At 48.7% G+C, this 13,802-nt stretch overlaps 1 protein-coding gene across 1 annotated transcript in view; it reads left to right on the top strand.

Annotated features, from left to right (window-relative positions):
* APCDD1 (APC down-regulated 1) overlaps positions 1–6,377 on the top strand; it is a 32,110-nt gene extending 25,733 nt beyond the window's left edge. The window contains exons 4-5 of the mRNA XM_045527226.1: positions 3,503–3,824; positions 5,280–6,377. Of these exons, the coding sequence (XP_045383182.1) occupies positions 3,503–3,824; positions 5,280–5,728 (771 nt within the window). The 3' untranslated portion in view covers positions 5,729–6,377. The remainder of the gene's footprint in view (positions 1–3,502; positions 3,825–5,279) is intronic.
* Positions 6,378–13,802: the final 7,425 nt, after the last annotated feature.

Raw genomic sequence — 13,802 nt, 5'->3', positions numbered from 1 at the left:
TGCCACCAGGCGGAAGGGCAGAGTGTCACGGGAGCAGCAGGCATTGCAGCGACGAGCTCCAAATGGGAGCAGCACGTAGGTCCTTGTGGGCAGCTTGGAGACGGTCTTGCTCCGCGTTTCCTACCCTGGGTGAGTGCTCCTGGCAGCCCTCTCTCCTCCCACAATGTGCTGGGCTCCCCGTAGGTGGTGCTGACGCTGGCACTGGGCCGGGACGACCCCTGCCAAGCCTCCGTGCCTTTGTTAACGGGCAGTGGCGGGAGGACACATGGGCTGTCTGTGCAGCCCCAGCGATCTGGATCCAGGTTCTGGGCTGGCGTCAGTCACAGTGTGTATGGTGAGGTCCCCAGTCAGGACACAGGCACAGTTTCAGTGATGACGGTCCTAGCACTGAGGGGTTTAGCTTGCTGTGTGGCGGAGCCCTGGGCTGGGCATGTTACATCATATTAACTTTCCATCCTGGATTTTGAATATCAGAACCACCTTTCAGGGTGAAAAATTTAGAACCTTTGCCCCATAGTAGTTTACTAAAGAAACATAATGGCAAAACTACTGAATCAGTGATGCTTTCTTTTAATTCAATTTGTATTTTATTCACCCTAATGTGCATTCAGAAGACAGTGGCACACCGGTGGCAGACAGGCCATCTGTTTAGTTGCTATACCAAGTGGGTGCCCCTCGTGGGAACCACCTTGCATTTCTTGCAGCAGTTAGACAAGTAAGTATAATATCGCCATTGTATAAATGAGGAAGTTGAAACGGAGAGAAATGAATAACTTGCCCAAGGTCACCAGCTGTGAAGTGGCTTGGAGCTGGCCCGTGGCCCTCAGGACCTGGCCGGAGCTGTCTCTCTCCGTGCTACAGGTAAGCGCAGGCCCAGCCTTGTGCGACGCTCTCCGCTCTCCGACTCTCCTGTGGCTCACAGAGGCCGGCTCACTGCGGCACAGGCTGCAGGGCAGTTTCTCCGCGTGCCCCAGAGCCTCTGTAGGAAGCCGCAGGCTAACAAATGCGCCCCAAGCCTGCGACACCAAAGACTTGGCCTTCGTCTCACGGCTGTGGCTGTTTGGTCCCAACATCTAGAAGCCACAAACCACGTTAGCAGAGGAAACATTCTCTTTCGTGAATTGCAACTTTACACTCATCTGATGAACACAGCAGCAGCGCAAGTTAGCTCTCAGAGGAGGAGAACGGCGAGAGGGCGGCTGGAAAGCCCCCGGCTCCGCCTCCCGGACCCCCGTCCTGAGAAGGCCGAGTGTTCAGCCCGTTAGCAGCCACTACAAAATCACATTCAGTGGGGGCTGTAAACCCAAAGACCTTGGTGCTTGAGATCTCTGACCTTAGGAAGGAAATGCTGGAGAACAAGGGCACACCAGCCCCAGCCACAGAGCAGTGTGAGGCTGCACCTGGACACGGGGGCCTGGGGCTGGGGTGACCGGGCACCCCTGTACACCGAGCTACACTCCGCTACCTCCCCACCGCCGCCTGATCAGATGGGTGCGTGCTGCCAGGGGCCAGTGTTCTGCTAGCCCAGTGGGCTCTGTACCCCCCGTGTGGGAGGAGAAGGGCAGAGAGGTGACACCACGTGCAGGGTGCGGCAGCCCTGGCTCAGAGATGTCCTGTGACCTCAGTCAGACAGTGAGGCAGTGGGCAGCGTTCAACACCCAGCACCCCATCTTCCACACTAGATTTTCATATCAGCCCACGTTCCTCCAGGCAGAGAGCGTGGCCGAGGCCGCCGTCTCTGGAGTGCGCGCTCCCTCACAGGGGGCCCTTCTGCGCCACTAACCTGCACAGCCCTCATCCCCAGCCTGTCAGTGTCACAAAGCACGCTCGGCAAGGGAGGCTCTCCTGCAAGACAGAGCTGTAGCTAGCGTGTGCCAGTTACACCGCTTAAGGCTGGGAAAGCAGGAAGCAAATTAAGAGCCCAGAAACCTTCCAAACCTGGAGGCGGCAGACACAAACTGGTGGCAGGTGTGCAGGTGAGCTCGCCTCGCAGGGGCCCCTGGCTCTCGCCTTCCTGTGGGCCCCTCCTCCAAACCCTCCTTTGAAAGGACCCTGCCTTCACTAGACAACTCCCTTTCATCCACAGCCATGAGAATCCTGGTCTTTTTTCCCTTTGTCCCATTTTTTTTTTTTTTTTTTTGAAACAGAGTCTCGCTTTGTCACCCAGGTTAGAGTGCAGTGGAGTCATCATACCTCACTGCAGCCTCAAACTCCTGGGCAACAGGTGATCCTGCTGCTGCAGCCTCTTCAGTATCTGGGACTACAGGCGCATGACACCACGCCTGGCTAATTTTTCTATTTCTTGTAGAGAATGGGGGTGGGGGAGGGTCTTGCTCTTGCTGAGGCTGGTCTCGAACTCCTGGCCTCAAGCAATCCTCCCACCTCGGCCTCCCAGAGTGCTGGGATTACAGGTATGAGCTACCAGGCCCAGCCCTGTAATTTTTTTTAATTAAAAATATTTAATTGTAAAAATACACATAACATAAAATTTTACTGTTTTAACCCCTTTTAAGTTCTGTGGCATTAAATACATTCACACTGTTGTGCAGTCATCTCCACCATTCATCTCCAGAACTTTTCATCTTCCCAAACTGAACCTCTGCATCCGTGAAACACCAACGGCCCTTTCCACGTCCCCCAGCCTCCGCAGCCACCTGTCTACTTTGTTCTGTGTGAATTTGATCACTCCAGGTACCTCGTGTAAGTGGGATCATACAGTGCTGTCCTTTTGTGTCTGGCTAATTTCACTTAGCACAATGTCTCCGGGTTCATCCGTGTTGTAGCATGTGTCAGAACTTCCTTCCTCTCTCAGGCTGACTCATATTCCATTGCATGGACAGACCACAGTTTGTTGACCCTTTCATCCAGCCGTGGATGCCTGAGCTGCTTCTGCCTTCCGGCTGCTGTGAACAATGGTGCTATGAACATGGGTGTGCACATATCTGTTGGAGTCACTGCTTTCAGTTCTTTGGGTGTACAGTACATCTAGCAGTGGAATTGCCATATCATATGGTAATTGTAGGTTTAATTTTTTGAGGAACCACCGTACTGTCTTCCATAACAGATGGACCATTTTACATTTTCGCCAGCAATGTGCAAGGATCCCAGTTTCTCCACATCCTCACCAAGTTGCTATTTTTTGGTTTCTGGATATAGCCATCCTGATGGGTGTTTGGTGTTGCCATTCTCTTTGAAATCAAGTGCCCGGCACATACGGTCTGAAAACGTAGTAGCATCCTAAAGAGAGTTCATACCGCGGCTGAACTATTTCGGCAGGCCTGTGCCGTCATGCAGACACAGGTGTGCACTTGTGTACACGCACACGCTCCTCTCTGTGCCCCAGAGCAGGGCTCCAGTTGCCTCCTGGGTGTTCAGGTTATAAGTGACAGTGGCCCGGGTGCCTTGCTCAGCCCCAGCCCGGGGAGACCCACCTGCAGGGAAGCATGTGTGCACTGCTCTCGGGGAAAGACAGGGTCTCTGAGTGTGTGTGTCTTGGCTGCAGCACCACGACCACGCCTGCATAGCCTGTCGGATCATCTACCGCTCGGATGAGCACCACCCGCCCATCCTGCCCCCGAAGGCTGACCTGACCATCGGCCTGCACGGCGAGTGGGTGAGCCAGCGCTGCGAGGTGCGCCCCGAAGTCCTCTTCCTCACCCGCCACTTCATCTTCCACGACAACAACAACACCTGGGAGGGGCACTACTACCACTACTCGGACCCCGTCTGCAAGCACCCCACCTTCACCATCTACGCCCGCGGCCGCTACAGCCGTGGCGTGCTCTCCTCCAGGGTCATGGGAGGCACGGAGTTTGTGTTCAAAGGTAGGACTCCCGCCTCCAGTCCCAGCAACGGCCTGTGGGCAGCTCTGGGACGTTCTTGTGGAGACAGAGCCTGAGGGAAAGGACCTCTTCCCTGTTTGAGGTGCTGGGGAGGAAACTGGGCAGCCGTTTCTGCCTCGAGGCAGTCCATGTGCCCCCGTGTTCCTCCCTGCTGGCACCAGGGCCGGGTGGGCAGCCTTGGCCTGCGGGCCGGGTGGCAGAGCCACTCCTTGCGTGCGAGCAGCTGTCAGGTGCGGCTCAAGGAGGGCGTGACTGCGAGTGAAATCTCAAGTCTGCGGGTTTCTTTCCTGTGTACAACTGTGGCGGATTCCGAGCTGCCCTCTGATCCCAGCACACTGCTTGTGTGCCACGTGCTCTCTGGAGGTGTCAGTGACAGCTCTGGTGCTTAGAGTTGTCGTTTCCAACCCCGAGCTTGCCCTGCACTTGAGGTGGTGACACACTTGAATGTGGGAACATCTTTGGGAGGGAAGGGCCAGGCTGCGTGCTGAGGAGGGCGGGGATGAGCCGCACCGGGCTGTCAGCAAGGGAGGTCTTGTGGTTGCTGTTTCTAGAGGTGTTTTTTTCCCTAAGTCTGAGCATCTTTGTATTAGTAATGCGGCATCAGCCCTGTCACGCCATATAAAGAAAGAGTGGCCTCGGTCCTGGTGACTCCTCCAGGACAGCATTCCGTGAGGCAGCCCGGTTGCTACGGAGTGCTTCTGCAACCAGACGAGTCCCAGAGCACCCCAGGCTTTGCTCCGGGAACACTGGGCCTATGACAAATTAACAAGAGAAGACACTCTTTATCTGATGCCACCCCAGAGCTCATCGTGTTATACACGCAATGTGGTCCCCTGGCAAGGCCTTCCAAAGCAATTCTCTACAGGTCCCAGGATTTTTATTTAATTGGTTTACTTATATTTTTCCTGCTTGCATCCTAACTTACTTTAGATGCCCGATTGTATGGGCCTGTATTAATGTGTGACAATGTTAACAACTAGGATAAGTGTATAACACTAAAACTTTTAGAAACCTCAAAACCTTTTCATAAAAACAAAATTCCAGCCCCTACTGACTATTTGTTCAATCTTAAAGCATCAGTGTCTCCAGATACAGCTCCTTGGGAACACTCGTGCTGTCGTTTCATTCCACACTCGGAAGCGAGACCACCTGCAGTCTGGGCTTGGCCTTCACACCTAGCAGTGTCGTGTTCTGGCCACACCTGCGGTGTGTTTGGGGTCACTGTGTTTGGGGTGATGGCCGTGCACCGCCACGTGCGGGACTCCTCCCACCCGAGCATGCTCTGATGGCCACCGTGGTCAGGTGTGTGGGTCGTAGGTGGGCTTGTCTTTTGAACGGAAAGCCTTGTGGAGAGGGAGCGTGGCCTGTGTTTGCCGGGTGGATGTCTGCCCCCCACGCCAGCCCCTTAGTCACGCCACTCTCCTCTCTCCTCTGCAGTGAATCACATGAAGGTCACCCCCATGGATGCGGCCACAGCCTCGCTCCTCAACGTCTTCAACGGGAATGAGTGTGGGGCCGAGGGCTCCTGGCAGGTGGGCGTCCAGCAGGATGTGACACACACCAACGGCTGCGTGGCCCTGGGCATCAAACTACCTCACACGGAGTACGAGATCTTCAAAATGGAGCAGGATGCCCGGGGGCGCTACCTGCTGTTCAACGGCCAGAGGCCCAGCGACGGCTCCAGCCCTGACCGGCCAGAGAAGAGGGCCACGTCCTACCAGATGCCCCTGGTGCAGTGCGCCTCCTCTTCGCCCAGAGCTGAAGACCTCTCGGAAGACAGCGGAGGCCGCCTGCACGGCCGGGCGCCCGCGCGCGGTCCCCGGGCCCTGCTGCTCGCCGGGCTCGCCTGCCTGTTGACTCTACCGCATTGGAACATCCTCAGATAGAAGAAGCTTTTAGAAAGTTATATTTTTTCAAGCCAGGATTCCTTACAACTTACATATTTTCTTTACCAAAAGAAAGGACATTGATTCTTTTGATGCACTTGAATGCCCGAAAACTGTCGTTCCCTTTCACCTCTCCCTCCCTCCCTGCCCTGAGTCATGAACAGCCAGTGTTTGAAGTTTCTGCTTTGAACTCCGTCCAGCCTGATCCCTGGCCTGAGCCACTTCGCAGCAGTAATTGCACTTTAAGACGGCAGAAAGTTTCGGGCTAGTGTGTTTGGTGGCAGGGCTGGGAGCGAGGGCCTCTTATTTTTTTCCTCTTTATTATATTTCTGAGTTGAACTTAGAAGAAACAAGTATCAAGCTACAGCTTTTCCTGCCATTCTACTGTGGTTGTATCCTGTCCTCCTCTGAAACTGCTTTACTCTCTGAGTTGTATACGCTGGAATTCGATGCAGAGTTGACCTGGGACTGGGATCCAGACACCTTTTATTAACCAAGAAGAGGCGTGGTGTAGATATGTACATATGAAGACACGCGGCTGAACCACCTTCACAACCTCTATGCAAAATAGGAGAGAATCAAAGCTTTCATTTCAGAAAGGTTGAGTGGAAAAGTACCTGTAATTAAAGTTTCAAAGTAATTTAAGCTATTTTTCCAACAGTTGTTTCACCTTATTGAAAGAAGAGGTGTGGGTTGTATGCTGGTTTCTGGTGTGGCAGGAAGCAGGCCTGACCCTCCCTGCAGACAGGGTGACGGGGAACTAGCAAAGCAACCCTGTTGCAGGCACACAGGAGCAGGTCACGGGGTGTCTGCTTGCAAGGTGTGAAATGCCACATGAATGACAGCGAAAGTGCCCATTCATTGCAGTTCCCTCTTCGCAGGGGACCCAAGCCCTGGCTCTCACTGTCTGGCTGGGGGTGGGCAGAGGGAGCTGCATTCTGGCATCTCTGCCACCACGCCCTCGAGACAGGGCACACACAGACACAGACAGTGCACACACACAGAGACGGAGCAGCTGGCTGCTCAGAGAGGGCCGCTGTGGGGTCTGTGCCGGTGCTTGCTCCGTTGGCCCCCAGCGCGCCGTGCAGCTGGGGCTTTGTGTAAGGCCATCTCACCACTGGACATGCTGGCTTGCCTCAGTGTCCTTCCTGCCAGTGACTTGGCTCTGTCCCCACAGTGAGTTTCACGGTCACCCCATTCAGGTCTGCGTCCTTCTCACAGAGACGTTGGAGACCCCTTCCTTTGGAGTATAGCCAACAGTGCTGTCTCACACCAAATGTCACTGCCAAAAGACAGGAAGGGAAACGGTGAGTACCCAAAAGGCCAGATGGAGCTAAAGGCAAACATGCAAGCCCTGACTGAGGTTAAGAGTCATCCTTGTATTTAAGAATAAGTTTATGAAGTGCTGTAGCATTTGGCGTGGTAGTAGGTTATGAGGATGGCATGGAGTACCAAAGTGCTTTATATTCAGATTGTATTTTAAGTTGTGGTGCTTATTGACGAGGCACATTTAAAATGAAAATACTAACTTAATGTTGCCAAGTTTAATAAACACATGTCAAAAATGCTCTCACAAAAGACATTTTATCTATGGATCTATTAATTAACACTAATATTACCTTTAAGGGACATAATAGAATCATGTGAAAAACCATGTTCGCTGCTAGAGAATCCCTCAGTGACTTACCATAACCCAGTTCCCAGCCACTCGCCAAGACAGCTATGTGTAGTTTTTAAAAGTATGTTACACACACATGGGTGTACCCAAACGTATAGGTACCAACATGTAACAATGGACATACATGTACGTATGTGTTCGAGATGATGTGAAATTCATGCGGCTGTATCATTTTCTGATACAAGATGAATCATTACAGAGAAGGACCAATATAATTCATTCACAAGTCATGACACACTTAGATTTATGCCTGTCATGGTGTGACTCATGTGCATTACATCTTATCCTGGCTACGTTAGCACAAATGAGGATCTCTACACCAACTCCCCTGAGTGCCAGGACGATCTTCACGTTACGAGACTTGCCATCACCTTGCAGAAACATCCATCTCTATTGAGAGTCAGAACTACTAACTCAAGACCAAGATGCTGTCTCTGAGGAAGGAATGATTGACCCTAGAATATTCCATGACAAGCTTAAAATACTCCATCATATGCAGTCCAGGGCTGGCGAGTCTCCCCCTAAGTTAGAGGCAGGTGGTTCCACTTGGAAATGCCAGGCTTGGGCAGGGTGGTGAGTGATAAAAGAGGGCCCTCTTGGACTCCAGGCCCCGCTGGGATGGGCCCCCTCTCCCACGGGGTGGCAGGCTAAGGAGGGTCAGGCTCAGAGAGCTGTCCTTTGGGCAACAGTAAAATTTCGGTATAAGCAGACTTCACGATCTCTAAATCCAAGTTGATCCTGGGATCAAAAGGGAAATTCCTGGACTCCCAGCTCTACCTGGTGCACAACCAAAGGTCAGTTTGCTCAGACAGGACAAGCCCACTACCGTGTGCGAGAGCAGTAGCCAGGCCTGTGGCCTCCAGGCCGTGGCGTCTTAAAGGTCCACAGCAGGGGTCCGATCCTGTGGCGGTGCCCGAGGGTGACTCAGCCGGGCCGACACCAAGGGCCTGTTGGGGAGGCTGGCAGGCCAGAATGTCCCTGCAGGGCCGCGCACGAACCTGTAAGAACAACTGGATTGTAAGGCTCTGTGGTTTCTGGGTGAAGGAAAAGCTTTAAGGATAACAGAAGAGCCGTTCTCTACTCTGCCAACTCTAAATATATCCTGAAAACAAAGATGATGCTCGCATAGTGCACACAGACATTGCGATGTTTTGTTTCAAAATGATCTCCCCAGTCCCTATCAGACACACGAGGATTGTGGCAGTGGGATGCAGAAGCCAGCAGGTAGCACCTAGGTAGGCCCTGCGGGACACTGTCCTCAGGAAAGTGCCCTGAGCCTGGGGCGAGGTACTTCGGGGGGGTGGTGGATACGGAGAGTGGGTCCACTCAGACACGCCTTCCCTACGCACACAGACCTCTCTGGCCTTGAGACAGCGGAGTTTCCACGATTCCAAACCTTTTTCATATGGGTACATCTGCATCAACAAGTAAAGACAGTTTGGATAAATGTTTCCCACTGATTTTCTAGGTTTATGAGAAAATGCATAAGCATTCTTTTTTTACCAGTAAAAGAATCATTATTATATGTCCTAAAAAAACAAATTGAATTCTTCAGTTCCTTATAATGATCCAAGAGTGTTTCTGGCTGGCAGGGTGATCTCGCTCTGAGTATAAAATTAGACTCCTCTTTGATCACGATCCCATTTCCCTGGTGTTTCAATGGGCAGAAGTAACACTACCTTGAACAAATCGGAGAAACGTGGCCTCCAGCTTCTCCGTTGGCTGAGATGTGATCAAATCGACATATCACACTTAATACACTTAATACTCCCCAATCAGGGGGGACCTGAGGCCACGTGGTTTGCGGTGGGGCTGGGTGCATACCCGTCTCCTTTACTCAGCTCCCCTTGAAAGAAGGTTGCAGTGTCTGACTCCTGGCCTCCCATTCCAAGAACAAGGTCATGGTTTCCGTGGGTTCAGTTTGGTCTCTGTTTCTGACATCTACTGTATAAGCACCTCCGTAGCCCTCTGAAACCCCCTGAGCAATTCCATCCCCTCTTCATTTAATGAATCCTGTGTAGCTGTGACATCGGAATTCAGAAGCACGAGACGGTTTGTGGGCACAGAGAGCTGTGTGGTTTGCAGCCTTGGCCTCCAACCTCTGTTGACGATCACACTAGCTCTTGTCTTCCTGACTGGAGGAGCAATTGGCACTTTTGTCAGCCTCTAAGGAACTGCTCCAGCCTTTTTATTTTTCATTAATTCGCTTCCTTCCTAGTGAAATTAAAGGCAGAGGAGGATCCTCCAGGAGGCTGGAAATTGTATTCTGCAAGGACCTTAGGCGTTTGAGGCCTGGTCTTTCTGCAGCTGATGAGGTGCCATATGCAAGATGGCTGAGAAGCTTCAACCTCCAGCTTACTCCATAATTGACTGAAGTTTCTAAGGAATTCCCTGCCCTATTCACTTGCCTTATTTTAACAAACATTTTTAACAGCTGGTCAAATTTCTTGGGCAACGTACTCTGGAATGTACAAAACAAATGACCTGTTTTGTACGTTGATAAATATATTATACAACTGAAAAACAAAAAGATCTTTGCACTGAAAATACATAAAGGTCTAAACAGGTGGTCAGATACTAGTCACTTCTTATGTAAATGGCAGATAACTCTAAAAGAGTGATTATAACTTTGACCTTCAGAAAATCAAGGTTACAGTAAACAAGTGAGGGCCACTGTCTACTAAGAGAGCTCATATACGGAATGTCTTCCTGTCCCCTAAATAAAACAGTCCAGGTTCTCACAGGCTAGGACCAGGGTAACACATCTACCCTGGGATCAGTTTATATAGATTGAAAAGTTGAGGTATCTCTTGCCTGTTAAAGTTTTATGCTCCATCTTATTTGGAAAATGAAGGTATATTAGATCTAGGTTCCAGCATTATTTGTATAAAAGAAAATAGGTTCATAGGATCTTTAACTCTCAGGTCATAAGTAGAGCACCTTAAAAAGTCCCTTAAAAGAGCCTACAGTGTTCTATGAGTTCTAAAGCATATGAGAGTATATTGCATTGTATTAGAAGCTGGCAGCTCGGCAGTTTATGAAAAAGAATTGTAACAAGAAGATAGCTCTCCACCAACTTTGCCACCTTGCTATACCTGACTAGTGCAAAAGGCACCTTAGTAAAACACAGGGCTGGTTTGCCCCAAGAGTCCTTTGCATAGCTTCTGTACAGATTTTAGAATGTATTCTCTTCCTAACACACGGAGAGCACGAAGGCCTCCACAAATACAAAGGCCGACTAAAAAGCCGTAATACTCTTTATAGAGTTCTCTGCCACTTACGTAGGAAGAGCAGCAACTAGTATCTGACCACCAGTTTAGACCTTTATTTCAGTGCAAAGATCTTTTTGTTTTTCAGTTGCATATATATTTATCAATGTCCAAAACAAGTCTTCTCTACTACGTGTTCCAGATTACATTACCCAAGAAATTTGACTAGCTGTTAAAATGTTTGTTAAAATAAGGCAAGTGAATAAGGCATGGAATTCCTTAGAAACTTCAACCAATTCTAGAGTAACCCGAGAAGGTATTATTAATCCCATGCTATTGATGGTAAACATGGAGCTCCCCGAGGCTAAGGGGTAGGAAGCTGGAGTTTCTATCTAGCTCTTCTCCTTTCTTTGTCCCAGAATTTTAGCCTGGCTTTCTTGAATGACACTGAATATATATGACATTCTACTTGGTTCTTTACATAAATTATCGTGTTTAATTTTCACAACAACCTAGCATGGTACTTTATAGTTTTGGATTATTACTAAAAAATCTAGCTATGATTTTCAGCATGTTTGCCGTAACTCCCACAAACACACACCTTTTTATTTGTTTATTTTTTTAAGAAACAGGGTCTCACTCTGTAGCCCAGGCTGGAGTGCAGTGGCATGATCATAGCTCACTGTAATCTTCAACTCCTGGACTCAAGCAATCCTCCTGTCTCAGCCTCCTGAGTAGCTGGGACTATAGGCATACACCACCACACCTGGCTAATTTTTTAATTTTTTGTATTTGTAACCCAGGCTGGTCTTAAACTCCTGGCTTCAAGTGATCCTCCTGCCTCAGCTGTGCCCAGCCACCTTTTTATTTTTAAGGCCTTTATCACTGACCCCTCCAGAACATGTGGACACAGTGAAGCTCACAAAGCATGTGGCCTAGGTTCTTACTAGGGGAGAGAGAAAGTAGTAATTAATGGGGTGTCAGTCTCTGCTTTTAAGTTTGAGAGTGGGGCTTAGGAAAGCCTTAGGATTCTGTTTCCTTCCAAAAATCATCGAGACAGAACAATGGGTGCCCTCTTCATAGCAAGTGGGTGATTTCAACTTCCGAACATCCTCAGGCTTGAGTGACCCTCAGTTCCTCAGCCAGTCCAAGAATGACTCCTTCCAGATCTTTCCTGGTCCAAGGTCTCCAGTCTAGTGAGCGAGGTGCCTTCAGGGTGGATTCCTGCACACGCAAGCACACACTTGCTATTCCAATGTCAAGTGACAAATATTTGAACATTTCGGGTAAAGCTAGGGAGATATCAAATGCCCTTGAAACTCCTTTGAAGAAACATATTGTGCAACTGAGGGATCCTCGGAGTGGAAGTGTGCAGGCTTCGGTGTCCCAGGCCACCAGTACACTGCAGTGAATTGTTCTAGAACACTGCTCTCGTGTTGGTGCTGGCCTGTCCCACCTTCTGGGCAAAGCCACATCTGTGTGGTTAATAAAGTAACCCATCACCCAGTCAGTCACTCACTTGGAATCGCCATACTCTTCCCAATGTTTGCACCCAAGTCACATGTCCAGCATGGCTTCTGTCCGTGGGGCAGTGGTGTCAGCCCAGCCGTAGTCTGGTCATTGCTCATATGCAGGCCTGGGATATAGGGGCTCCCGGCTGTTGCTAGCCTTGGAAAACTGCACTAGCCCTTATTGATTTTCCTAAATTTTTGGTACATACTTTTGGAAATAATCTTCATTTCCCCTTGTAGATGATGAGCTTTTGAGTTTGATTTTCTCTCTTTGTTGAATGTCTGATTTTATTATAGGGAACATCTGAAAATCATTTTTTCACCTCTAGGTCACCTCTGATCAGTAGACGATGGTGTACAGCAGATCTCTGGAAGTTACTCATCTTGTGTAACTGAAAAGTTATGCCCGTTGGACAGCAGCTCCCCGTTTTCCCCCTCCCCCAGCCTCTGGAACCAGCATTTTACTCCCTGTTTTTATGAGTTCGGCTATTTTAGATACCTCATGTGAGTGGAGTAATATAGTATTTGTTCTTCTGTGACTGGCTTATCTCACTAAACATGATGTCTTCCAGGTTCATCCATGTTGTCACACATTGCAGGGTTTCCTTCTTTTGTAAGAATGAATAATATGCTTTGTATGTCACATTTTCTTTATGTATTCATCCATTGATGGACACTTAGGTTGATTGCATAGCTTTGCTATTGTGAATAGTGCTGCCATAAACATGAGAGTGCATATATCTGTTTGATATACTGATTTCCTTTCTTTGGGGTTTATACCCAGCAGTGGGGATTGGTAGATCATATGTAATTCTATTTTAGTTTTTTGAGGGACATCGATTTGTTTTTATAGTGGCTGCACCGTTTTACATTTCTACTAGCAATGCACAAGGGTCCCAATTTCTTCACAGACACTCCAGCACTTATGTTTTATTTGGTTTGTTGTTTTGATAAAGGCCATCCTAACAGGTGTGAGGTGATACCCTATCATGGTTTTGATTTGCATTTCCCTGATGATGAGTGATGTTGAGCATCCTTTCTATTCTTGTTGGTTGTTTGCATGTATTCATTGGAGAAATGTTTATTCAAGTCCTTTACCCATTATTAAAATAAAGTTATTTGATTTTTTTTTGCTATTGAGTTGTAGGAGTTCCTTGTATATTTTGAATATTAACCTTTTATCAGATATTCAGTTTGTAAATATTTTCTCCCCTTCTGTAGGTTGGTTTTTCATTCTAGGAATAAATTTCACTTAGGGGGTGAAAGACTTGCACACTGAAAACTATAAAATATTAATGAAAATTTGAAATTAAAGAAGACACAATGAAATAGAAAGACATTACTTATTTATGGAAAGAGAGGCTTAGTATTGTTAAAATGTCCATGCTACCCAAGGTGATCTACAGATTCCATGCAATCTCTATCAAAATCCCAATGTCATTTTTCACAGAAATGGAACAAACAAACCTAATATTCATATGAAAGGACCGCAAATAGCCAAAACAGTCTTGAAAAGGAACAGAGCTGAAGGTATCTATTTTTCTGATTTCAAAATATATAACAAAGCTGCAGTAATCAAAACACTGTGGTACTGGCATAAAGACAGACATATAGACCAATGCAACAGAATAGAGAGCCCAGAAATAAACCCACACTTGTGAGTCAACCACTTGTTC

Source organism: Lemur catta, chromosome 16 (genome assembly GCF_020740605.2).
Source record: "Lemur catta isolate mLemCat1 chromosome 16, mLemCat1.pri, whole genome shotgun sequence".
NCBI lineage: Eukaryota > Metazoa > Chordata > Mammalia > Primates > Lemuridae > Lemur > Lemur catta.
The sequence above is the reverse complement of the archived record's forward strand: the minus strand, read 5'-3'. Positions and strand labels throughout refer to the sequence as shown.